This window comes from Zootoca vivipara, chromosome Z (genome assembly GCF_963506605.1).
Source record: "Zootoca vivipara chromosome Z, rZooViv1.1, whole genome shotgun sequence".
Lineage (NCBI taxonomy): Eukaryota > Metazoa > Chordata > Lepidosauria > Squamata > Lacertidae > Zootoca > Zootoca vivipara.
Genome location: NC_083294.1, coordinates 40,440,569 through 40,466,463, shown reverse-complemented (window position 1 = coordinate 40,466,463; position 25,895 = coordinate 40,440,569). Strand labels below are relative to the sequence as shown.

At 45.5% G+C, this 25,895-nt stretch overlaps 2 protein-coding genes across 3 annotated transcripts; both read left to right on the top strand.

The window, feature by feature from the left end:
- TMEM185A (transmembrane protein 185A) lies at positions 1-23,075 on the top strand. 2 transcript variants are annotated; one of them, XM_035113218.2, is made up of 7 exons: positions 1-163; positions 5,710-5,886; positions 7,387-7,594; positions 8,515-8,598; positions 9,857-10,033; positions 10,775-10,898; positions 22,937-23,075. In XM_035113218.2, exons 1-7 carry the CDS (start codon positions 126-128, stop codon positions 22,963-22,965), a joined length of 837 nt encoding a protein of 278 aa, XP_034969109.1. In that variant the 5' UTR covers positions 1-125; the 3' UTR covers positions 22,966-23,075. The 2 variants fall into 2 exon arrangements, with proteins under 2 accessions (XP_034969109.1, XP_034969108.1); XM_035113217.2 differs by lacking the exon at positions 22,937-23,075 and adding an exon at positions 11,058-11,970 and having other exon boundaries at positions 2-163.
- LOC118084008 (heat shock transcription factor, Y-linked-like) lies at positions 18,366-25,735 on the top strand. The gene is made up of 2 exons (XM_035113219.2): positions 18,366-19,989; positions 22,937-25,735. The coding sequence occupies exons 1-2, from the start codon at positions 19,426-19,428 to the stop codon at positions 23,714-23,716; spliced, it is 1,344 nt and encodes a 447-aa protein (XP_034969110.1). The 5' UTR covers positions 18,366-19,425; the 3' UTR covers positions 23,717-25,735.
- The last annotated feature ends 160 nt before the right edge of the window (positions 25,736-25,895 follow it).

The following is a 25,895-nucleotide window of genomic DNA, read 5'->3' as shown; positions in this document are numbered from 1 at the left end:
CAGGCGCGGTGCGGCCCGGCCGCTGTGAGCTGGCAGGATAGGGCGGGCGGCTGTCGGGCGGCGGACATTTTTGGGGGGTCCCGCGATGCGCCCCCTGTGAGAAGGGCGGCGGAAGGCAGATCGCCATGAACCTGAGGGGCTTGTTTCAGGACTTCAATCCCAGGTGAGGCCGGGAGGGGTCGAGGCGGAGGCCGTGTCTGCGCGGGTTCAGAGGGGCCTCGGAAGGGCCGGTGGAGCGGTTATTGTTATTCGCGAGAAACCTTATTGTTCTTTTTATGGCTGCTATTCCTTGGTGAGGCAGCGCCCGCACCGTCGGAACTCCCTGCCCCTTGAGGTCAGGGAGGCGCCTTCCCTGCGCTTTGTACTCTTTTCGGCCCCTGCTAACCAGGGTATTTAGGAGGAAGCCGAGGTGAACTCTAAACACTTTTTAGCATTTCGGCTTCCGCGTGTTGTGAATTTTTCCTCGATTTTACTGGGGGGCGGGGAAGGGAAGAGTGTTGCAAACCGCCTCGAGGGGTGTCTCTCTCCTTTTTTAAAACAATCAAGTGGTGCATAAGTCTTACGAAGTAAATAAATAAAATAAAACTGATAGCATTTTAAAAAACAAACCATAAACCAGTGCTTATACCTTATAAAGTAAACAGATCTCACGCACAGACGCAAACACACACACACACACATATATAAAAATGGATGGCATTATTTGTTTGTTCATCTACCTCGTCCCGCTGAAGCTATTGCAGAAGATAAAATATGCAAAGCAGACAAAATGGAAACCAGAAAATTTTGTCAGATGAGAGAGTCTGCTTCTCCCAAGGGATTTTAACATACCTAACATCCCCACACAGTCTTTGACGTTTTACTAAGTTTTTGTATGTACTGAAAGCCACCCAGAGTGGCTGGGGAAACCCAGCCAGATATGCGGGGTATTGGTATTGTTGTTATTAGAATAGAATAGAATAATTTATTGGCCAAGTATCAACCATACTTGGAATTTTGCTTCGACTATATTGCATTGCAATGTAAAGAAAAAACGTACCTCATACAAACGGTATTCCCCTCACAATACAACAGCACAGCGAAAAGATTCCATACTCGCAACTGGCCTCCCTTCCGCCCACAACTACAGATTCAACAATTTGATGGCACAAGGAAAAAAGCTATTCCTGTGCCTAGACGTTTTTGTATATAGAGTCCTGTATTGACATCCGAATGGGAGTAAATCAAACAAGTGATGACCAGGATGCGAAGGGTCTACTCCACGGGTGTCAAACACAAGGCCCGGGGGCCAAATCCGGCCCGCCAGACCTCGTCACTTGGTCCGCCGAGCGCCCCAGCCAACCTTGCTGCTGAAGCGCCGCGCCGACAAAGTGCCGACAAACAGCTGGGGCTGGGGGGGGTAGAAAGGCGGCCGGAGCAGCGCCGCACGGAGAGGCCCGAGCCTCTGCAACGCAGCAGTGCTCTGTAGCACTTTGAATCCTCCTCCTGCCATGGCTCGGCGCCTGGAAACGGCTGCTGCTGCTGCTGAAGCACAGACAAAGCACCCAGCCGCGTGGAGGAGGAGGAGGATTCAAAGTGCTACAGAGCACTGCTGCGTCCCAGAGGCTCGGGACTCTCCGCACGGCGCTGCCGGGCACCGACCCGGCAAGCCGCCGCCTCCTCCTCCTCCTCTTGCCTCACCTCCTCCTCCTCCTGCCGCGGCTCAGCCTCACGAACGTGCAACTCTGAGGCTTTACGCACTTCTCCTAAAACGGACACCCGCTGCCTCACGCTGCACGGGAAATGCTTTTTGCCCCTGGGTCCCTTCACACTCTTTTCTGGCACTCTTTCTTCCTCTCTCGTTCTTATTCTTTCTTTCCCTCTCCTTCCTTCCTTCTTTATCTCTGTCTTCTCTCCCTCTTTCTTTTTCTTTCCTTCTTTATTCCTTCTTCCCTACTCTTCTTTCTCTCACCTCTTTCCTTCCTCTCTCCCTCCTGCTCCCTCTTTTCCCTTCCTTCCTTCCTTCCTTCCTTCCTTCCTTCCTTCCTTCCTTCCTTCCTTCCTTCCTTCCTTCCTTCTATCCTTCCCATCTTTCTTCCTCTCCCTCATTCTTATTCTTTCTTTCCCTCTACTTCCTTCCTTCTTTCTCCCTTTCCGTCTTCTCTCCCTCTTTCTTTTTCTTTCCTTCTTTATTCCCTTCCTTATTTCCTACTCTTCTTTCTCTCTCCTCTTTCCTTCCTTCCTCTCTCCCTTCCACTCCCTCTTTTCTTCCTTCCTTCCTTCCTTCCTTCCTTCCTTCTTCCCTCCCTCCCTCCCTCCCTCCCCTCCCCTCCCCTTCCCCCTCCCCTCCCCCTCCCTCTCCTCAGAAACATAGGATGCTGCTTTATACTTCTGGCCCTTAAACCCTGGAACCAGGAGAGCAGCTCCAGTGAGTCAACCTCAGCCAGTCCCTTTGGTGAAGGGTGGTGGCTCACTGGCAGAACATCTGTCCTGCATGCAGAAGGACCCCAGCATCTCCAGGTACTAGTAGCTCTGCAAAGGTCCTGCATGAAACCCTAGCGAGCCTCCACCACCCAGTGCAGTTACCAAAAATCATTTTTCAATAAATTGTACAATAATTGTACATTTGAATATCTACTTGCCATTATTCTGACTATGTTTCTGCTTTCAGAGCTAGTTATTACTTACATTATTACAAAAAACAGTAATAATTGAATGCAGTGACAACAATTTATGATAATAAAGAGTGGACACATAGTCCTACAGATACAACCGGCCCTTTGAGGGTGACCAAACTGCTGATGCGGCCCCCAATGAATTTGAGTTTGACACCCCTGGTCTACTCTACAGCAATTCTCTCTGCTCTCTTCTTCCTATGGGACAAAAAAAATATGGTGCATTGCTGCTGGAGGTTCCTTAGAGCTTTATGGATTAGTAGCTGTTAAGCATAGGGATCCAGTTTGCTCTTCCAAATAGCAACCTTTTGAAGAAGAGTAAAGCTGGGAGATTGCAGCCATCCTGGAATCATTGTGGCTGAAGGGAGACTTGAGATCCAGGCCAGCTTGATTCAAGGCCATGCTGTCAGCTACACTGGCCATGTAAATAAGGTGAGGACAGCCAACCCCCCATTTACACGGAGATTACTTCTGAGGCACCATGTGTGTCAGTGAAATCACGTACCGGTAAATTTGAAACACCATTGGAAAAGCCTACAGACACTTTGAACCGCCTGGCCCCTTTTGGGGGGTCACTTTTGGGTTCAGTGTGATGCGCAGTTGCGCATGTATTGAACACACGTAAATTGAGGGGTGGGTTGCCTGTAATAAAAATTACTACTCTGCCAGCAGAAAAGAAATAGGATCCCATCCTTCAACACCTGCATTTCTATAGTAGGTGCAGAGCAGGTGGCATCCCCCTTCTGGCAGCCTGCTTGGTTTCTGTGCTGATGACAGCAGATGAATGAAGAGCTCCATCTCTCCTTTGCCAGTCTGCTTATTCACCTGCATGGAATTTATTTTTTATGTCATGGCTGCCAGGCTGTGGTTTAAATACAAAGTTGGGTTGTGGAGTAGGTGTGGTTACGGTATTTAAGTGGTTTTTGTTATATAGTCTAGTTCAAAGTGGAAATCTTTACAACAGCCCTGTGAGGCAAGCCAGCATTCCAGTTCTCCAGTATTGTAGCTATGGGCTGACAGAGAGTGATTTGTTTAAAACAACTTAAAGAGCTGAGATTTGATACAGGAACTTTTTGAAACATGCTGCACTAGTTTCAGTCAAAGGTCTTTCTAATCCAGCATCCTGTTTCCATTAGTGGCTAGCCAGATGCTTCCAGGATGACCACAGACTTGCTTGAAAGGAATAACCCTGCCTTGTTTGTCTCGTGACAACTAGCGTTCAAAGGTTTTCTACTTCTGTATCCCAAGGTTCCTATTATGACTAAGTTGCTAGTAGAGCTTTCTGTCACTTAGCTTGTACATCACACTCTATTACTGGTACTTCTTTAGAGCAACAAATGAAAACTGGGAGATAAAAATTATGGAAGGCTTAAATCTTATAAAGAGAAAACCAGAAAGGTGTTTTTTGTTTGTTTTTAACATGGAATAGAATTATAGTGCCAGGAAAGTATGAATATTGTGAGAAACAGCTGGGTTTTAAAAACATATTGCTTTTTACAAGATAAAATGGAATTAATCTATTGTGAATTGAATTTTATGACTCATCATTACTTGCCTCATTGGGATGGAGTAGGCAAAAAGCAAACGCATGCCCTGTTATGAGGTTTGTCTTCAAAAATAGAGGTGGGTTAATGGCCATCTGAGGCATTTCTCATGTGGACGAGGGTCTTCAGTCCCCATCAAGCGGAAAAATAATCCCCCAGTTGACCTGAAGGAATTTGCTTCTTGCATTTTGTTTTAAGAGGTTTTTGTAATCTCACTCATAGCACCTCATGCACCACATAAATACATTCTCCTTTAATTCTTACTACTTATAAGAGGGTTGAGGCTGGCCCAGCTCTATGGCAAGTGGTTTTGTTGTAGGAAAAGTGTTTTGATCGATCAACTAATTTGTTGAGTTTTAAGAGCATGCCTGGAGTTTTAAAAAGTAATGCAGGAAGCTTCCCAAGGCATATATACCAGGTGTGTAGTGTCAGATAGCTGAGCTATGTTCTTGGAATAGAACATACATTGGTACAGTCTTACCAATGTATAATATATGGGTCTTTTGGAAGATTTTGGTGCTCATGTGATGGGACCTAGGGGTGCAGGTAGATTGAGTATTGGGACATTTGGATCTTTATTTGTTCAGTGCCTTAGATGTTTATTGATTTTTTAAAGATACCTAGGACAGCAGCATTCATACCCTAAAAATGCAAATTCCTTGATGTTCATGTGTTTGTTACTACAAGACTGGACTACTGCAATGTGCTGTATGTGGGGCTTCCTTCACGCTTGATCCGGAAGCTGCAGTTAGTGCAGAATGCAGCATTATTGCTGACTGGAGCAAGGCATTATCAGCATATAACACCTGTGCTTACAGATTTGCACTGCTTGCTCATTTGCTACTGGCAAAGTTCAAGGTGTTACTATTGGTATAAAGCCCTTAACAACCTGGAACCAGTTAACCTACAAGGTCACCTTACCCTACATGTGCCTCCTTGAGCGCTCCGATTGGTAGAAATGGCACTACTACAGGTGCCACATCATACCCATTACACATTTGTAAGATCTCAATTCTTCAGTGTGGCAGTGCCTGCACTTCGGAACTCCCTACTGAGATCAAGCAGGCTCCTTCAACTTGCCCTTTCTGGTGCCTGCTAAAAACATTCCTATTTAGACAAGCCTAGACCGGGGTGCAGGTGGCGCTGTGGGTTAAACCACTGAGCCTAAGGCTTGTCGATCAGAAGGTCGGCATTTCGAATCCCCGTGATGGGGTGAGCTCCCATTGCTTGGTCCCAGCTCCTGCCGTTTGAAAGCATGTCGAAGTGCAAGTAGATACTGTAAATAGATACCGCTCCGGTGGGAAGGTAAACGGCGTTTCCGTGTGCTGCTCTGGTTCGCCAGAAGTGGCTTAGTCATGCTGGCCACATGCCCCGGAAGCTGTACACTGGCTCCCTTGGCCAGTAAAGTGAGTTGTTTTATCTTTTGTAAACTGCTTTGAGGTTGTTGTTTTTTTGCAATCTCGTGTGTAAAAATAAATCATTCTCTCTCTTTTTTAAACCCCCCCCCCCAGCAAATTTCTTATCTATGCCTGCCTGCTGCTGTTCTCAGTTTTGCTTTCTCTTCGTTTGGATGACAAGATTCAGTGGAGCTACTGGGCAGTGTTTGCTCCAATATGGCTGTGGAAGTTAATGGTAATTGTGGGCGCCTCAGTAGGAACTGGAGTATGGGCACGAAACCCACAGTATCGGTAAGAGTAATTATATTTTTTGTGTGTTTAAATAATCAGTGGGTTACCATATTTTTCGTTCCATATTGTTGTTGTTTAGTCGTTTAGTCGTGTCCGACTCTTCGTGACCCCATGGACCATAGCACGCCAGGCACTCCTGTCTTCCACTGCCTCCCGCAGTTTGGTCAAACTCATGTTTGTAGCTTCAAGAGCACTGTCCAGCCATCTCCTGTTGTCCCCTTCTCCTTGTGTCCTCCATCTTTCCCAACATCAGGGTCTTTTCCAGGGAGTCTTCTCTTCTCGTGAGGTGGCCAAAGTATTGTAGCCTCAGCTTCAGGATCTGTCCTTCCAGGGAGCACTCGGGGCTGATTTTTCGTTTCATAAGACACACCTTTTTCCTCCTAAAAAGTAAGAGGAAATGTCTGTGGTCTTATGGAGCAAATGCGTGGTCCCAGAAGCTGAATTGCCCAGAGGCTAAAGGCAGATTGTGCTTTTTTTTAAAAAAAGAAAAGAAAGAAAGAGCTAAGGGCTAACAAGAGGAAATGAGCTGAAAGGAACCCACTCAGCAGCTGATTGCAAGAGATCGGGGAGGGAGATAAGAGAGCTAACTCCCTTCCAGGCCCCTCCCATAGGCCTCAGTTGTTGTCTGCAGAGGGAGACACGTGACTGGCTGATTAGATTATCTGTCTGGAAACTGTAGAAATGGGTCCCTTTCCTTTCCTATAAAAGAAGCTGCAGAACTGTGAGTTGAACCCCATAAAAACAGGATTTTTTTCCCCTTGCAAGGAAACTCAGCAATTTTGAGCTGATCCTTAAAAAATGGAGCTTTCCCCCTTTGCAAAAAAGATGCACAACTCTGAGCTGACCCCCACCCCCCAAAAACGGGGCTTTTCCCATTTGTAAAAAAAGCTGCACAACTTGGAGCTGATCCTTAAAAAATGGAGTTTTCCCCCTTTGCAAAAGAAGCTTCCTCAAATATTTAATTGGGGGGGGGGCAAAGGCATCTAGGCCTCTAGGAGTTGGCTGCTATGCCTAGGACAATTCAAGAAAGCAAAGTAGTTTTTTTCTTGCTTTCCTCTAAAAAAACTAGGTGCGTCCTATGGTCAGGTGCGTCCTATGGGGCGAAAAAATACGGTACTTCGTGTAAACTTTGTGGTATAGCCACTGAGAGTGCTTGTGTGGGCCCTGTTGCCACACAATCTTAGTTCCCTCACAGGACTGCTTTTCAGATGGGGATAGGATCATGGTAGTTCAGTTAATGACCTTAACCAAAAAACAAGTCCTTTATGCAGTTAGTGCCACCTTGGAAGATGACATGTTAGCAATTATCCTGTGGTGACTTATCTATGTACACCTCATGAGCACAACAGGTGACCTTTTCCCATAAGGGGTATAGCATCTTCGCATAAAGTATAAGTAATATGTAGAGAGCAGGCTAAGTCAAATCCCTGTGAATGTGTGGACAAAGTTGTATTGTTCATCTAACATAATACTGTATATATTTTTTCTGCCCCCCTTTAGTGCAGAAGGAGAAACATGTGTGGAGTTCAAAGCCATGTTAATTGCAGTTGGCATCCACTTGTTACTGCTGATGTTTGAAGTGCTAGTCTGTGATGGGATTGAGAGAGGAACCCGCTTTTGGCTTCTAGTCTTCATGCCGTTGTTCTTTGTGTCTCCAGTATCCATTGCAGCTTGTGTTTGGGGCTTTCGGCATGACAGATCTCTGGAGGTGAGACTGCTGGATGGGTGGATAGTGCTGTGGTGGGGGTTGAGGGCTTTAATTTATAATTCAAATTTATAAACTGAAAATATCTGTTTCTATCTCAGTTCTTTTGAATCATGTTGTAAATCAATTTTTAGTAGATGTACAGTGGTACCTTGGGTTACAGACGCTTCAGGTTACAAACTCCGCTAACCAGGAAGTGGTTGCCCCGGGTTAATAACTTTGCCCCAGGATAAGAACGGAAATCGCGTGCCAGTGGCACAGTGGCAGCAGGAGGCCCCATTAGCAAAAGCACACCTCGGGTTAAGAACCGTTTCAGGTTAAGAATGGACCCCTGGAACGAATTAAGTTCTTAACCTGAGGTACCACTGTATATATATATTATCATATTATATTGCTTAGCATGGAAAAGTAATTGTGCTGGCTCCTAGAGATCAGGGCAGCTTTCCTCCTCCAGGCCTGCTGTCCTGAGGTATACCATATTTTGGCTTGGTGGTACATCCAAATTCAGTCATATGGTTTATCTGCCCCAGACAGACCATGAGTGGAAAACCACTTTTAGTTTCAGCATGCCCTGACCCTAATGAGCCAAATTTGACAGGTAGGCAGGACATTATGTATGATGTCAGGTGCAGGGCGGGCATGGCTTCCCTAAAATGGCATCATGAGCCAAATTGGGAGGTCTACTGGGCCAGATTTGGCTCCTACACTAGAATGTCTGAAGGGCCTTATTAACTTCCTGTTTATGTTTCAGTTGTGGTGGTACACTCATAATATAACTTATCTAATTGCCCTCAAGGAACAAAATGGTCAGCTCAAAAATTATGTACAGGTGCTTTGTTAAGTGTATTTTGACTGTGGTAGCATTGGGGGGGGGGAATAAAACCCTATTTCATTCTGACATACCTGCTTTTATTCTTTCCTAGCTGGAAATCCTGTGTTCTGTCAATATTCTCCAGTTCATATTCATTGCACTCCGACTGGATGAAATAATCAAGTGGCCATGGCTTGTATGTAAACTGTGCTCATTTTTTATGCTATTTTCAAAGCTTTAAGGTCTTATGCAAATGCTAAGTGTGATGACTATCTAAGAAAAAGGGGCTTTTTAATTATGGCATACATGGAAACCTGAGCAATAATCCACAAAGCAAATTGACCGCTTGTTTTAACAAACCTTAAGATGCATTATAAATAGTAGGTGAGCCTTCTGTATTTATTGTTTCTTCCATTTACAAGCCACACTTTTATTAACAGGGTGACATACAACTAAAAAACAAGTACAGCAAAATCATAATGAAAAACACATAAGCTGTAGCAAAACCCACAAAAATATCTCTAAAATCATAAAGCAACCTTAAAACTTGTGATAAAAACATAATGGAATACCTTGGCAATTTTTTTAAAAAATTGCCTGCTTTCTAAAATCCTTAAGTAAGTCCCAGGCGTTCCATATCTAACGTACGGTGGATGAGAAAGCTCTCTTTGTGGTCACCATGTACTTATTCGGGTGGTGGTGGGGGTTCAGAGGGCCTCGGATGAATAACAAAGGGTTTGGAACATACTTCATGCAGAGAAGATGAAGAAAGACATGAGCAGAATAAACAGTACAGTAAATGAAATTTAGGCTGCCATGATATCCATAAGACGTTATAAGGGTTTCTGTGCTGCAAGGACAAACTATAAAGGTCTCCTTTTCAGATGAGTGTCTGATATGGTCTTCAGAATGTAAGGTGCAAATTACATTTAAAGACACCGAGCACATTAGTGGTGGTTTTATCTTAGTCTCCTGCTTCATAATGCCTGTCTTCCATATGAAGGCAATATTGACATTGTAAGCTCTGTGAAACCAGTTGTCCCCCTGCCCCTAGGACTGATATCTCCATTATATTATCCCCCTCACCCTACCCCACTTTCCAGTATATGGGTACATGAAGAAACTCCTATCTAAGTTTTAGACTTCAAATGAAGCAAAGTCCACACTTTAAAATAAATCTTGTTTAAGTATTTTACTAAGGCAAAACTTCTTAAAGCTGTGGTGGGGAGGAGGTAGATTTATAGTTCCAAGTACCGTGTGTTCTTTGAGGTAGGTTCATCTGATCGCATGACTGTTGTTAAAGGTAAATAGTCCCTGTTTGGTTTTAAAGGAGCTGCACTAAAAGGATTTTTAAATTAATGACAAATTTCAGAACTGGTACTACCTTCATAGGAAAACTGGGCAGCTTTTCTGACTGATGTGTGAAAGCATTATCTCCCCTGCTTTATTTGCAGGTTGTCTGTGTCCCTCTGTGGATTCTGATGTCCTTTCTATGTTTGGTTGTGCTCTATTACATTGTCTGGTCAGTCCTATTCTTACGTTCGATGGATGTGATTGCTGAGCAAAGAAGAACTCACATAACAATGGCCATCAGTTGGATGACAATCGTAGTTCCATTACTCACCTTTGAAGTAGGCAAAAAATGATCTATTTACCTTGTGAGGTTGGAATATTGTCTGGGAGATCATTCACAGTTCTTTTAATAGTGTGCCTTTTTTAGAGGCAGTCACAGTTGCAAATGGAGCTGCTGTTGTGAATAAGATTTTCACAGCAAAATGGGGAGTGTGTCTTAGTGTTGGGAGGGCATAACAATGAGTATTGATTGCCTGATTTCTAGAGCGGCGTTGATAGTTGTGTGAGAGGATTATAAATTCTGTGATCTCTGTAAATTGTACATACTAAGCACATTTGTGCATGGGCATCTTGCATAGCTACTTTCACTTCTAGTTGCAAAGAGTTATGCAGGGCTAGACTGTCCTCCTGTACTTTCTTTTGACTTTGGCTCACCACACACTGTCCACCCATTTTCAAACTGTATTTGTAGTTGCTAGTACTAGAAACTACTGAGGCTGTCGGTATTCTCCACCCAGTACCAAACTGTGTCAAATACGCAATCATGACTGAAAAAGGCCTCCTTGAAAACAGACACATGGCTGTCTGAAAAGATTGCTAGCCGTATGAGACCTGTGAATGTAAGATAATGTCTAGAATTGGGTTCCTACTTGATTTGGGAAAAAATCACATTCATGGTCATGATGCCTAGGAATTTCAACCACCTGCTAGTTTGGTGCCTAAGACATTAAAATAATCTTGTGTTCCTAGGAAGAGGATGTATTAAGCTTGAAACTGAAACTCCCTAATTGTCTTTCTAGATCCTGCTTGTGCACAGATTGGATGGACACAATACATTCTCATATATACCCATATTTGTTCCTCTCTGGCTCTCACTGATAACTTTAATGGCAACAACATTTGGACAAAAAGGAGGCAATCATTGTAAGTATTCTGCAGAGAAGCCTTCTCCTTGTTCTTCTCATTTTGAAATAACATCCTATCATTTTTACGTGCAGCAGAAATAGGTCTGTTTGTTTTGCTTCTTGGTTTTTGGTCAATTTCATTTTAGACTAAAGGTCTCAATAATCCTTTGTTGTACAGGGTGGTTTGGAATCCGCAAAGACTTCTGTCAGTTTCTACTTGAAATTTTCCCATTCCTAAGAGAGTACGGCAATATTTCTTATGATCTGCATCATGAAGATAATGAAGAAGCAGAAGAAACCCCTGTCCCAGAACCTCCAAAAATAGCTCCAATGTTTCGGAAGAAGACTGGAGTGGTCATTACTCAGAGTCCTGGAAAATACGTTATACCGCCTCCCAAATTAAACATTGATATGCCAGATTAAAAGTGAACTCGGTCACGTAGCACATAGCTAGGACTGACTACTCGCTGGGAATCAGTGGCCAACTTTTTTGTCATGCCTTTGTTTTTATTTGTTTATGGATAGCAGTGTCTGCTTTAATGGCTTGTAATGTAGATAATGTAGAATTGTTTTGATATAATTATAGAGTTTCAATGTATTTGCATATGAAATACCATGCCAGTAAAATAAATGGGAATGCAATAGCTGGGGTAAGGTTCACAAAAGGTCTCATGTTTATGGCATATACTCTTGTTTTGGCTGCGAGCATTGAACCTCCAGTGTAGAGTTTGTTAGCTACGGAGTCCAAGTTTTTACACAGTACAATTAAGAATTTAAAATAACTATCCTACCTAATGAGCATCAAACCTGCCTAGTTACAGATGGGCAAGGCATGTTGAAATCAGTGGCCTTTGCACATGTAACTTGTGGACTGGATTGTAGCCACAGCGTTTTAGAGAAGTGGAAAATACTGCTTTATTTGTTAATCTTCCTGCTTTGTTTTAATTAAAGCTTGCCTGTATAGTATTTATAAAGGTAAGGTACTAGCTTTTTGAAAAGTTGCTTTTCCACTTTTGTTAAAATGTTATTGTTTGTTAATCTTATTTCTCAGTCTCCCAATTTTTGGCTGGTCAATAAAGTATCCTCCTGTATTGCTTGCTTAGCTCTCTATTTTCTACAAAGTGTATTAAAACTCTAGTTTTGTGGACATGCTTCCAAACTCCCCGATTTCTTTAAGAACTAGGGTTGGGATGTGCCCATGATAATGTACCTTATTCTGTTTGTAGAATTCCTCATTTTTAAAGGAAGAAAATTACATGACAGGATTCATTTATAAGCCATTTCATGATGACATGGGCATTCACTAGATTTACCATTTAGGTTCTAAACGACAACAATAGCAAAAATCGACTTAAGAAGTCCTATTGTGCTCGGTTCAAAAACTGAGCAGAAAGCAAAAACTTAGTGGTTCTGTTCTATAAACACTTGCAGAAGACTTCTGGCAGGGCAGTGCCACAATTTTTCAAGGGGTATTAGAATATTCAGATTATAATATCAAAAACAATGGATAAAGACACAGTCATGTGATGAACACTAACAGATCTTTAAAGGAGCTTTGTGAAAGAATCTTTAGCTACATGGAAGAGTTTCCTTGCATTTAGGGTCACTTTTTCATGCTCCATTCTTCAGCTAGGTTGGAAAGAGCCCTTCCATGTATAGAAGGACACTGTCACAGTGGCCGGAGTGGACTACTTCAGAGTAACGACGCTACGCAGCTCTGCATTTTATTCTTTTATTGGTGCTGCGTATTTACAGTGCTCAAGTCATTGCTATTTACACGGAGCGATGTTGTCAGTCGGTTTCAGAACCTCCTAATGGCTTTTGGCGCGTCTTTCTCCAACACAAAAGCTTTGGCAGACCCATCCTCTTGCCCCTCCTCTTCCTGCGTAATTCTGGAGTTGGAGGGATGGGTCTTCCCCCCTTGCTTGCCCCTTCCTGTCCCACCTGGGACCCTGGCTCCTCTACCTTGCCTGAGCCTCGGACACGACTTCCTGCTTCCCCACTGGAATCGGAACTCTCCCTGCTTTCCCCTTTGCTCGGGGACGGGCTTGAACTCAGGAGGGGAGGGACTTCGCGATATCCCCTGTCCCTCACATCCACCCCCCTCCCAAGCTCTCCTTCACCCCTCCCCAGGCCCCCCCCATGTGTCGGTGACGACTGGAAGCCTAAGAACTCAGTGCTCTCCGAGCCCGTTGGTGTGAATACCTCCCCCCAGTCCTGCGAGCCCCCCCCTTCCGCCTGGGCGGACGGGAATCCCAAAAAGTCCGTGGCGTCAGAGCTGGTGGGGGTAAAAACGTTCTGCCAATCTGCTCCTTCCTCTGACTGGGTGGATCTCGGTGACACCCATACCTCATCCTCTGGTTCCTCAAACTCCGCTTCCCAGCGCCATGGTGAGCTGCTCTCCCGTGCCTCCTCCTCCTCCCCCTCCCTTTCCATGTGCCAGGGCTTGGGTCTGTGGGGAAAGAGGGCGTGAAATTCTTCCACCAAGAATTCCTCCTGTATCTGAGTGGCTGGGACCCATTCATTCTGGGACGGTGGAGCATCCTCCCATGCCATGAGGTACTCCAGTCCCCCCACCCCCCACCTTGAATCCAGGATGGCCGTGGCCTCATTGAGTTGCTCCCTGCCTTCCCTCTCCCCCCCTCCCTCGGGGGTTTGTTCGCTGTCTCGGAGCCTGCTGCTTTCCCTGTACGGCGACAGCAGCGATCTATGAAACACTGGATGCACCCTCATGTCCTCTGGCAGTGCCAGCCTGTATGCCACCGGGTTTACCTGTTGCGTGACCGTGAAGGGGCCCAGCCTTTTGGGTGCCAGCTTTTTGCACCTCCCTCTGGTGGGAAGGCCCTCCGAGGACAACCACACCTTGTCCCCCACCCTGATGACCTCCCCTTGTCGCCTGTGGCGATCTGCCCCCTTTTTGTACGCTTCCTTGGCCCTCTCCAAGTGGTCTCTGAGCTGCTGGTGCACCGTCTCCAGTTCCTCTGCCCAATCCTCAGCCTGTGGGCCCTCCTCCTCCTCCTCCTCCCTCTCCCTCTCTGGGAAAGATCTGAGGTCGCGCCCGTAATTGGCCTTAAAGGGCGACACCCCTGTGGAGACGTGCACTGCATTGTTGTAGGCAAATTCTGCTAGTGGCAAGCGATCCACCCAGTCCGTTTGCCGCTGGCTGACGTAGCATCTCAGGTACTGCTGCAGAATGGCGTTGACCCTCTCCGCTTGTCCGTTGGTCTGCGGGTGTCTAGCCGTCGACAAGCTGACCTCCACCTGCAGGAGGTTCATGAGCCGCCGCCAGAACCTGGAAACAAATTGGCGGCCACGATCCGAAATAACCCTTAAAGGTAATCCATGCAGTCTGAAAATGTGATCAACAAACAGTTTGGCTGTCTCTTCTGCCGAGACTGCCCTGGCACACGGTATAAAGTGACACATTTTGGACATAAGGTCCACCACCACCAACACTGCAGTCTTACCCCTGGACGAAGGCAGATCTGTGATGAAGTCCATGGACACCACTTCCCACGGCCTGTGTGGTGTGGCTAAGGGCTCCAGCAACCCTGGTGGCGCTGCTCTGACCACCTTCGCCCGCTGGCAGGTGGTACAGCCCCTTACATAGTCTCGAACATCTTCCCGCACCCCTGGCCACCAGAAGTGTCTCATGACTAGGTGAGCGGTTTTGTCCCTTCCAAAATGCCCCGCTGTAGGGTTGTCGTGCATCTGCTTGAGGACCGTACGTCGAAGCTGGGTGGTGGGTAGGTACAGCGCACCCTTGTAGAAAAGCAGCCCTCTGCGTTCTGCAAAGTCTTTTGCCTGCTCCCTCCCCCCTCTCAGTTCTCTGAAGATGCGGTTGGCAAATTCATCCGCTGCCGTCAGTGCTGTGAGTTCTGCCTCGCTCACCACAGCTGCTCCGCAGGACCATGCCGACGGGGGGAAAATGTGCCTTGGGGCTGGTGGCGCCTCCTCCTCCATGTACTCTGGCTTGCGGGAGAGGGCATCCGCCCTGACATTCTGCTCCCCCGGGATGTAGTGGATGGAGAAGTTGAAGTTCGAGAAGAACTCTGCCCACCGTATCTGCCGCTGGTTGAGCACCCTGGCAGTTCTCCAGAACTCCAGGTTCTTGTGGTCTGTGCACACCTGGATGGGGTGCTTCGCGCCCACCAGGAAGTGTCGCCAGTGCTGGAACGCAGCGTAGATCGCAAGAAGTTCCCTATCAAACACTGTGTAGTTGCGTTCAGGCTGTGTCAGCTTCCTGGAGAAGAAGGCACAGGGTCTCCACTCCCTGTTGGCGTCCAGTTGCAACAAAATTGCGCCCACAGCTTTTTCAGAAGCATCTGTCTCAATGCGTAGGGGCGCGTCCTGCACCACATGGAACAGGTTTTGGTCTGAGGCGAACACTCTCTTGAGGCTTTCGAACGCTGCTTGCGCCTCTGGTGTCCACTTGAACTTCTGCTTGCCTCTCAGGCAGTCCGTGATGGGAGCCGTAACGCGAGAGAAGTTCTTGATGAACTTCCTGTAGAAGTTAGCGAAGCCTAGTAGGCGTTGGGCATCTTTGCGCGTCCTGGGGCTGTGCCAGTCCAGGATGGCCTGCACCTTGTCCTTGTCCATCGCCAGCCCCTTGTCTGACAGCTTGTAGCCCAGGAAGTCCACCTCTTTGGTGTGAAACTTGCACTTCTCCAGCTTCACATACAGGTGGTTCTCCTTCAGGCGTTGCAACACCTCTCTGACATCTTTCACATGCTGCACTGGGTCATTCGAGTAGATAAGGATGTCATCTAGGAAGACCAAGCATTTCCTGAAGAGGAGGGACCCCAGGACGTGGTGCATGAAGGCCTGGAAGCATGCTGAGCCCCCTTGCAAACCGAAGGGCATCACCAGATATTCAAAAGAGCCCAGAGGCGTGAACATCGTGGTTTTCCATTCATCTCCTTCCCGGATCCTGATCAAGTTGTACGCCCCCCTTAGGTCCAGCTTGGTGAAAATCTTGCCCCTGCGTGCCGCTGTCAGGAGATCATCCACTCTGGGCATGGGGAAAGCCACGGGCTCTGTCACCGAATTCAGCCGTCTAAAGTCCACCACAAGACGGCGCTGTTGCGTGTCTTTCTTGTCCACCCAGAAGACCGGGCTGCCCCCTGCTGCCTTGCTTTCCCTTATGAACCCCCGCTTGAGGTTCTTGTCGATGAAAGCGCGCAGATCCTCCAGCTCCTGGTCTGACATGGCGTACAGCTTGGCTGGGGGTATCGTCGCCCCTGGCACCAGGTTGATCTGGCAGTCAAAAGGCCTGTGCGGGGGTAGGTGGTCGGACTCCGCTTCGCTGAAGACCTCCTGCAGGTCCCAGTACTGCTTGGGTATTGCCTCACCCCCTTTGATATGCATGGTGGCCACCGTGGCTATCGGAGGCCCCTCCCCTGGTTGGTGCTGCATGCAATGTTCCAGACAAAAGTCTGACCCAAACGTGATGCACCTCTGGTGCCAACTGATGGAGGGGTCGTGGCGCGCCAGCCAGCTCATGCCCAAGACGATGGGGGGGTCTGAGATGGTGGTGACGTTGAACGCCAGTGTCTCTGAGTGCCTTCCCACCGTCATTCTCATGGGGGGGGTTTGATGTGAGATGGCCCCTCCCAGCAGCTCCCTGCCGTCAATGGTTGCTACGTGCAGAGGAAAATCCAACTGCAAAAGCTGGATTTGGTGCTCTTCTGCAAAGCTTCTCGAGAAGAAGTTGGCGGACGCCCCACTGTCAATTAAGGCGAGGACCGTCAGGGGATAGCCATTTGGGAGCGTTAGCGTCACTTCTAGAACCACTCCTGCTCTGGGAGGGGTGGGCTGGCTCTGCACCTCTCTGTGCGGGTGGGCGGGCTGGGGCTGTTGTCTGCTGACTGTGCCTGGCTGCTGCCCCTTGTCTCCTGCAGCCAGGCTTTCCCGTTTCCCTGCTGTGGTGCTGCGTCAGTGTGGGAGGGCACCACCGTTCCCGCCTTTCCTTGCCACTCCCTGCGATGTGGGCAGTCTCTGACGAGATGCTGGGGTGAGTTGCAGAGAAAGCAATTCCCGCCCCTTCCCTCCTTGCGTCTTGGCGCCGCTGGGGTTTGAAAAGCCCGCGCGCGCGCGCTATCAATCTGCATGGGCTCCTGGTCCTGGCTGGCTCCAGGCGTGGCCTGAAAGGGTCGTTGAGGGAGTGGCTTCTCCTGCGACCGTGGGAACCAAGCCCGCTTTGCGCGCGTCGCTTGCTTGTCGTTCCACCGGGATTCCTGCCTCACCCCCACCGCCAGAGCTGCTTTGCTCAGCTGATCCATAGTACTGGGCTTTGGACCTCTCGAGAGTTCATCCTTCACCTCCTCGCTCAAACCCAAGTAAAACGCAGCTTGCATGGGAGGCGAATCCAAAACCCACCCCAGTCTGTGCACCAGCATGGTGAATTTCGCCCAATATGCGCGAACTGTCATATTTCCTTGGCGTAAATTATGCAGTTCCTCCTTAGTCTGGTCCAAATGACTATCGGACGAATACATCGTCCTCAAACCTTCTAGAAATTGTTGGACATTTTTCATGCAAGGATTCTTGGTTGCGATTAATGGTCTTAGCCACTCCCTGGCTGCTCCGGTGAGATGTTCCACAATAAACGCTACTCTGTGCTCATCATCGGGGAACTCATTCTGGTGCAGCTCAAGAGCATACACGATCTCAGTCTCAAAGCCCTGAAACTCCTTCGGGTCTCCATTGAACTTGCTTACAAGGGTCCCTGCTCTCCTTCCTGGCAGCACTTGGACTTGGGGAGCCCCTCCCGCCTTGTTTTTCTCTGCATCCAGCTTGTTTTGGAGGTCTACCGCCACCGCCCTTAAATGCTGCTCTTTTTCCTGGAGCTCTCTCACCTGTTCCGCAAGTTGTAGCCGGTCGTCCTGGACCTTCTTAGTCTCCTCTTTAGCTGCCTTCAATTCTCCCTGCGCCTGCAGCGACAGCTGTTGCAGTTCTAGCTGGGCTTGCTCAGCGATCTGCCGCCACTTCTCCGCCTCGGACACGCTCATCCCGGCAACTCCGAAGTAGCCCAAAAATGATTAGGAGGTTGCTGTCACAGTGGCCGGAGTGGACTACTTCAGAGTAACGACGCTACGCAGCTCTGCATTTTATTCTTTTATTGGTGCTGCGTATTTACAGTGCTCAAGTCATTGCTATTTACACGGAGCGATGTTGTCAGTCGGTTTCAGAACCTCCTAATGGCTTTTGGCGCGTCTTTCTCCAACACAAAAGCTTTGGCAGACCCATCCTCTTGCCCCTCCTCTTCCTGCGTAATTCTGGAGTTGGAGGGATGGGTCTTCCCCCCTTGCTTGCCCCTTCCTGTCCCACCTGGGACCCTGGCTCCTCTACCTTGCCTGAGCCTCGGACACGACTTCCTGCTTCCCCACTGGAATCGGAACTCTCCCTGCTTTCCCCTTTGCTCGGGGACGGGCTTGAACTCAGGAGGGGAGGGACTTCGCGATATCCCCTGTCCCTCACAGACACCTTTTAACCCAAGCCACTTTTTCTGTTGCTGTACAACAAAGTTGCTTGAAATTCGGCATAAAACTTCCTTTGTGTGAAAAAGGAATGGTTTATTCACAATGATAGAAAATCAGTGTCGGCAGGGCTTGTACTGGAATAGCAAATGAGAAGCTGCTGCCTGCTTATTCACAAGCTGAACTGGAACAGATTTCCTCTTCACCAGGTGACAAATTTTAAGCACATGTAACCACATTTGCATATTTCTCTTAAAGCTATGGACTTAACCAAGGTTCAGTATGCATCTACTGTAGTGTTTAACCTTAGTGTATGTATTAGGCAAATTGTATTAGCTGAAGGGAGTGGAGACTTGAGTAGTGTTTTGTCTCTACATCTAAATTGTTAATGAACTTTTGCTTGTGAATGAGGATGTACAATTATGCTCACAGAGCAACAAGGGGGATCTAGCAAGTCAAACATGCTTCCTCTTCTGTAAGAGCAGAAAGGGTGGGTTCTTAGCTTTCTGTTCCTTACTATAAAATTACAGAGTGAAAATTGGCCTAGAATAACTCCAGTTTCTGGGGTTATTGTACCCCAGATTTTGTTCTGAACTGTGTTACATGCAGTGGTGGTATTGACACAATTCACTTTTCTTAAGAGAATGCACGGTGGGTTTTTTTTTATAGCATTCATGCAACACCTCGAGTAAAACCACCTTTATCCAAGTGCAGGAAATTACACAAACAAATTTTCTTTTTTTAAAAAAAGAAGTATGATCTTACTTGTGTCCTCTCTCTTGGAATTAAAGTGCAGTGGGTATGTGATGCTTTTATGGTGCGTATTTTAAGGCAAATATTTGATAGGCTTTGTCCTAATTTCCCTTGTTCAGTGAAGATGCATAAATACTGTTCAGTCATTATGAAATCGTTCGCTAGGAAACCAGAGTTCATTTTGTGATGTCACACCTGCACAAGATAGGTCTCATTGTGATGTTCTAGAACTCCCTATTGAAGCTCCCTACAAGCTAGCATCATTTTTAATAGGCCTGCTGCTGCCTTATCAGCATGGTTTGACTAATAGTATAAATGGCTACAGCTGAAAAAAATTACCAGAATGAGAAGAGAGAAATGGACATGGACCTTCCTGCTGCACAGACTCAACACTTTTCAGCTGAAGATGAAATAGTTCATTCTGCAATATCAATTTCATCTACTCCGTTGCATGATAAAACTGCAGCTGGTGACACTGCCTTGAGGTCTATGATAGAAGAAAATGCTTTTCAGGCTTTGAATGATGGACCCTGGGCAAAAAGACCACGGCTTACTCTCTGTGATGATGGTTCTCTTGAAGACAATGATTTCCTATCCCTCACCTTCCCAAAGAAGCTTTGGAAAATTGTTGAAAGTGATCAGTTTAAGTCACTGTGGTGGGATGATGATGGGAATTGTGTAGTGATAGATGAAGAGCTTTTTAAAAAGGAAGTTCTAGAGAGGAAAGGACCACTGCGCATTTTTGAAACTGACTGTATGAAAAGCTTCATTCGTCAGCTCAATCTCTATGGCTTTAGCAAGATGAGGCAGAATTTTCAAAGGTCTGCCTCCCTTGTCGAATTTTTAGCTGAAGAAAAAGCTGCTTATGCATTTAGCAAGGTAAGAGCATGGTGTGGTTTTCAAAAGGTAGACATTGCTCAAAGCTTGCTTTTAATACTGTGCAAGATCAGTCATTCTCCAGAAAAGGGGAAAAAAGCAACACAGAATGGAAACAGGTACTTAAGAGAACGTGGAAAAATAGTGGATATTGAGCTGCTTCAAGGCCAGGACACAAGTGAGAATGTACAGTATATAGTGTTAGTAATTTGGTTAATCCAGAAAGTCGCTAATGTTTCCCCATTTCCCAAATAGAACACAATAATGCCTACTTAGAAGCTCTTACCAGTACCTCCTTTTCTTTTTAAGCTGCTAAACATATTTGAAAAGAAGGGGTTAATTTAATTGTCATGTGAATTAGATAAATTCATTCAACATGGGACTGACAAATCCAAAATAATCAGCTAAAAAGCATCCTCACTCTATGCCACTCACAATGAACAATGATACAGTTCATTCTGTATCTGCTCTTAATTCTCACAAGCTCTCCAAGGCATCTGAGTGATGTTCTGCCAAGGCCGCTTGTGATTCATTATGGCAGCTGCTTAAAAGCTGACTCCAACTTTTGCTGTGACAAGAGGCTTTTTCTGGATAAATTGGAAAAGTATACTTCATATTGTACTTTGCAATTATGGACTGCAACTTGCACAGAAAAAAATGGCTGGCTGGCTATTGTATATTGCAGTTAGTGTAAGGACACAACTCTAGTTGGTTAGAGCATGGTGCTGATAATAAAAAGGTTACAGGTTTGATCCCCAAACGGGCCACCTGCATATTCCTGCATTGCATCTACAATTCTATTATTCCATTGCAATCCTTAATGTTATATTTCTTAAATATAGTTTACTTCCCTGAAGTTTTGCACTACCTCATTTAAAGATTACCAGGTCATTATTTTCATTTTTGAAGTCAAATTTGGATGTAGCCAGTCAAGTACCTCTGTAGATGTGAACACTGAGGCACATTAAATATAAATAGAATGAAAGCTAGTTCTGTAAAGGCTCTTGTGATGGGAAGGCATGTTCAGAATCTCAAAATACATGTAGGAGGTGGCCTCATAGAATTCCATGAAGAGGTGAATGTTGATTACTAAATCAACTAAGCAAAATAATTGAAAGGCTTGATAAAGGGGGAGGGAAACTATGTGATACAATATCCGGAAGGAAGAGCTATTCACGCAAATGGAAATTGCTCAGGAATGTCATCATAAGGTTAGTGCCTCTTCAGTGTGAATACTAAATATAGCAGCAAAACACATTCTGTGTGAGCTTAATGCTGTGCACAGACTACACAAAACAGCAGATTATTTAGATTGGATAAATGGAAGTTATATCAGTGATTTCAGATCTACATACTGTCTCTTAAAAGTTAAAACACCTCTAAACCATTTATTACAGCAAGAAAGATTTACAACAGAATCCTATGGGTGTCTGTTGAGACTTATCCCCAGTTAAATGTGCATAGGATGCAGTTTACGTACATATCTCTCACTGAAACCAATGGGATGTAAAGGTAAAGGGACCCCTGACTATCAGGTCCAGTCGTAACCGACTCTGCAGTTGCAGCACTCATCTCATGTTATTGGCCGAGGGAGCCAATGACAGCTTCCAGGTCATGTGGCCAGCATGACAAAGCCGCTTCTGGCGAACCAGAGTAGCGCACAGAAACGCCGTTTACCTATTGAGTTAAAAAGGGGGAATAATAAATATGGCATTTATCCAAATTGACAACCAAGCATCTTGAACCTTTCATATGTCTAAAGAAAGACACTTTTTGCCAGTAACCGCCAGTCCTTGTTTTAGGAATGTTCTAGGCACTTCATCTTCAGATAAATTGATCCTAAAGGTGTCCCTACATGGGCCAACAAAAATTATCTAGTTTTGCAACTGTTTCCCCAAACAGATAAAAAGTTCTTAGTGCAGAAGGCATGTGGGATACATGACCAGGTGTTTTCTATTATGCTCTTGTCTAGTATAAAGGCTCCAATTTAGTTGCAAACAATAAAAATGGTTTATTTGCTACAGCAACCAACTAATATGTGCACTTGTTCAAGAATTTTATGAAGTGGTGGCTGGTGCCCATTGGAATGTGGTAGGGTGGAAAGCAGGGAGACCAATGGTAAGTGGAGTCAGAGCCAACTATTCCTAGTTTTGTTCCCATCTTCCTCCCTGCTGAGTTCTGCAAGGACAACATTGACACTAAGAAGGAGAAAACTGGGCTGGTGGGGGAGGACCGAGGACAGAGTAGAGTTAGTAGGGCCATGCCTATTACCCCTAATGGGGCCACAGGCCACAGATTCCCTATGACATTAATCCCTAGCATCCTACTTTTGGGGCAGGACCCTAATCTGAAAAACCTTTTTTTTAAAAAAAAAAATGTCCAGTAGCATCTTAGAGACCAAATAAGTTTGTTCTGGGTATAAGTTTTCATGTGCATGCAAACTTAGTGGGTCTCTAAGGTGCTACTGGACATTTTTTTAAAAATATTTCGACTGCGTCAGACCAACATGGCTACCTACCTGAAATTGAAAAACCTATATTCTGGATTTTAAGTCTAGATTCTTCAGAACAATACATCCACTCCCTTTGTAGTTTCTGAGCTCATAGTGCATTTAACAATGTCTGTACTCAAGTTTTGAAAATATATCACTTAGCTACTGTTTCCTTTTATTAAGCCTCCCAAAGACATTATGCTGACAACACGTGCACCGCCAAATTCCTTCCTCCCGCTTTGTAGCAAACTCTATGCCAGTTTCCACCAACTCAGTTCATAATTATAAGATTACAGAACTGATTCAATAGAGATGTAGGATGTAGAACCCCACATTTCAGAGCCATTGTGTGACAACTGAAACATACACAATGGAGACTGTCATTTTGCATTGCTTCGTTGTTGCATTTCTCTTTGAAACCTTATGTTAACTTCATCTCTTCCTCTGTTTTTATTCTAGTTACAGTTCTACCACAACCCAAATTTTAAGAGAGGCTGTCCTCACCTTCTTGCAAGGTGCAAGAGAAGAGTTGGGATCAAAAACACACCACCTATTGCTTTCTCCTTAGATGAGGACTTCAGTGAAAGCTGCTTGAAGAGCAGGTCAAGAAGCCCAGAAGGTCAAACTACTCTGGGACCTGCTACTAGAGAAAGTAACTTCCTTGCAGCTTCCCCAAAGGACAAAATGCACAAAGCTGGACTCCGAAAACCTACTATGCCAAAGGGCCTTGCTGGAGCAGCAGCCCGGCTGAGAAGTGGATACACTGCTTCCCCTCCAACCCCTCTGAGGTCCTCTGAACAGGCAGCCCCGGAGGACAATGACAGCAAAGTAAACCAGCTAGCTCCTTTCCATCTGCCCCAGCACACCAATCATGCTCGAGTCAACACACATGAGATAGACTCGACCACCACCACATCTGCTACCTCTTTGTATCATGTCATACCTCCTGTACCCAACAACCCCTTTGCACCGGTGATGGGGTTGCCAGCCTTCCCAACCATGTACCCAGACTTATCAGCCATGCAGGCTCATTGGGCTAGTTTACTCCCGTTTTGTAACCCATGGTTTTCCATGCCTATGATAGCAGCGGCTTCTGCCATTTCCATGTCAAGATCTTCCCATCATCATCGAACTCCTTCATATCACCATTGCCCTAATTGCAACTGTGCTTCAAATGCTACTTCTGCTTCCAAAGGAGTTGGACCCAAAGCGACAGACTACAGTGGTTACCATCGATGAAACAGAGGGCAGACTGGAGGAGAAAAAACAACCCCACCCCTTTTTAAAATAGAGAAAATCAGAATGACGTGGACTGAAGAATAAAACCTCTTTCTTTCCTTTCCTCCTGTCTTGTCTACCTAGGTTAACTTTTCATATTTCATCCTAGAGGGATTAGGAGTAACTTGCTTCCTACGATGGTCTAATTGTGTGAAGTGTAGACTTTAAAAGGGGGCTAGTAGGATAATAGTAAATTTTATTTGGGTTGCCAGCTTTTTGCTGTTCCTGCAGATGAAAACTGTGATGCACATTTACTTGGGAGTTTTCTCTGTCATCCAATGGGAGTATTTTGAAGCAAGTGGATTGCCACCAGAAGGAATGCATTTGCTGAACTATACAGCCCAAGCAAAATACCTCATGTTTTATGATGGCATGAGAAAACACGTGGCCGAGATGGTTTCGAAAACTAGCTTGAAGTTCTAAAAATGAGTGAGTAGCATTATATCCTAAGAAGGAATGGCTTTGCCAGGGATACTTAACACACACACATATTTCAGGAGAGGGCAGATTTTGATGGAGACACTTGAATTATCTCTCATTCAACACTGTCCTTTGTAAACCTTTCACGTTTTGTTTGATATGCAATCAAAAACAAAAAAGGGTAAGTTTTCAGTAAGCAACTTCTACACTATAATAAAGTACAGTGGTACCTCTACTTACAAATTTAATGCATTCCGAACGCACAGGTTTTGATGGCATGCTTATTTATGGTATGAAAAAGCAAAAATATATAAAGGGTTTCACAACCATATAATGAGATCACTGTTCAAAGTGTGGGGGAAATGCCGGTATAAAGATTTATTAGAACCTAAGACATCTTGGAGGGACGCGGGTGGCGCTGTGGGTTAAACCACAGAGCCTAGGGCTTGCCGATCAGAAGATCAGCGGTTTGAATCCCCACGACAGGGTGAGCTCCTGTTGCTTGGTCCCAGCTCCTGCAACCTAGCAGTTTGAAAGCACATCAAAGTGCAAGTAGATAAATGGGTACCACTCCAGCAGGAAGGTAAACGACGTTTCCGTGCGCTGCTCTGGTTCACCAGAAGTGGCTTAGTCATGCTGGCCACTTGACCCAGAAGCTGTACGCCAGCTCCCTCAGCCAGTAAAGCGAGATGAGCGCCGCAACCCCAGAGTCATCCGCGACTGGACCTAATAGTCCTTTACCTTTACCTTTAAGACACCTTGGTGGTTATCACCTATTGAGGCATTGCCACTTAAAACATTGGGAAAAAAGGAGAGAATGGCCAACACATAGAGACTTATTAGTAGAAGAGGGGAAACTAAAATTGAAAAAATATGAAGAAATAAAGGTTCTTCAAAGTTGGTTGCGCCATAGACAGCTAAAGGATATCTTCAAAGAGGACAATAAAGGTTTTTCATATTCAGTTTCCAAATTCCAAAAGGAAGTGCTAGAAGAAAATTCGAAACTATTAAAAAAGGCATATAATATCCTTTTGGAGTGGGAAACTAAAGATGAAGAATTAAAATCGGTAATGATAAAATGGGCACAAGATATAGGTATACAATTTGAAGATCAGATAAACTTGTGGAAAGTAAATTTGAAATTTACGGATTGTGTATTGCTGAGAATTACATGAAGATGATGTATAGATGGTGCCTATTATTAGCCAAATTGGCAAAAATGTATAAAAATGAAAAGAAAGAGTGCTGGAGGTGCAAGGCTGAAGGTACTTTTTATTATATGTGGTGGGATTGTAAAAATGTAAAGCTGTATTGGGAAATGATATATAATGAATTGAAGAAAATGTTGAAAATAACATTTGTTAAACAACCAGAAGCCTTCCTGTTAGGCATTTTAGGTCAAGATCTGCCGAAAGAGAAGAGGACACTATTTATGTATGCTACTACGGTGGCGAGAATTCTGATAGCACAAAAGTGGAAGACTGGAGAAATGCCAACTAAAGAACAATGGGAAGAGAAATTGATGAACTATGCAGAACTGGGAAAATTGACAGACAGACAGACAACAGTGACTTTGAAAAAGAGTGGGAACGATTTAAAATATACTTGCAGAAACAAAGGAAGACTATTGACTTGATGGCAGGATTTAACTAAACACTCACATCCTTATTAATAAGTAACATTTGAAACGATAAAGAAATAATATAGTGGATCTTTAGGA

What these genes read in the sequence shown, in the direction of transcription:
- TMEM185A (XM_035113217.2), top strand. Translation starts at nt 126, where the DNA reads ATGAACCTGAGGGGCTTGTTTCAGGACTTCAATCCCAG. An exon ending in GCACGAAACCCACAGTATCG is followed by an intron (nt 5,887 to 7,386) that starts GTAAGAGTAATT and finishes GCCCCCCTTTAG; the next exon opens with TGCAGAAGGAGAAACATGTG. An exon ending in TTCCATTACTCACCTTTGAA is followed by an intron (nt 10,034 to 10,774) that starts GTAGGCAAAAAA and finishes TTGTCTTTCTAG; the next exon opens with ATCCTGCTTGTGCACAGATT.
- LOC118084008 (XM_035113219.2), top strand. Translation starts at nt 19,426, where the DNA reads ATGGCTACAGCTGAAAAAAATTACCAGAATGAGAAGAGAGAAATGGAC. An exon ending in CTGCTTATGCATTTAGCAAG is followed by an intron (nt 19,990 to 22,936) that starts GTAAGAGCATGG and finishes TTTTTATTCTAG; the next exon opens with TTACAGTTCTACCACAACCC.